This window comes from Cystoisospora suis (assembly GCF_002600585.1).
Source record: "Cystoisospora suis strain Wien I chromosome Unknown contig_11926, whole genome shotgun sequence".
Lineage (NCBI taxonomy): Eukaryota > Apicomplexa > Conoidasida > Eucoccidiorida > Sarcocystidae > Cystoisospora > Cystoisospora suis.
In genome coordinates, this window is record NW_027164689.1 from 2,063 (window position 1) to 2,393 (window position 331).

The 331-nt window shown below is 52.0% G+C and overlaps 1 protein-coding gene across 1 annotated transcript in view; it reads left to right on the plus strand.

The window, feature by feature from the left end:
* CSUI_011454 (uncharacterized protein) overlaps positions 1 to 331 on the plus strand; it is a 2,567-nt gene that overhangs the window by 2,062 nt on the left and 174 nt on the right. The window contains exon 2 of the mRNA XM_068071552.1: positions 3 to 331. This exon is cut by the window's right edge and continues 174 nt beyond it. Within this exon, the coding sequence (XP_067916472.1) occupies positions 3 to 331 (329 nt within the window). The remainder of the gene's footprint in view (positions 1 to 2) is intronic.

Sequence of the window (331 nt, forward strand, 5' to 3'; positions counted from 1 at the left end):
AGCCGAGCAACAGCGACAACAACTCTTACAGAAACATCAGCAATTACAGCTCCTGCGTCAACTGCAACAGCAACAGCAATCAGGAGGACTACAGATGCTTCAGCAGCCTCATCAGTTGCAGCAGCTCGTTCTTCAGCATAAACAGAAGCAGTTATTACAGCAACTCCATCAACAACAGCAGAAGCTCTTGACTCAGTCTCAAGGGGCAACACACCAACAGCAGTCGCAGGCATCTCAACAAGAAGGTGGAGAAGGCGGAGGAGGAGGAGGTGCTGGGGCTGCAGGTGGAGGAGGGGCAGGACGTCCTTCATCTGTTCAAAGATCCTCCTCA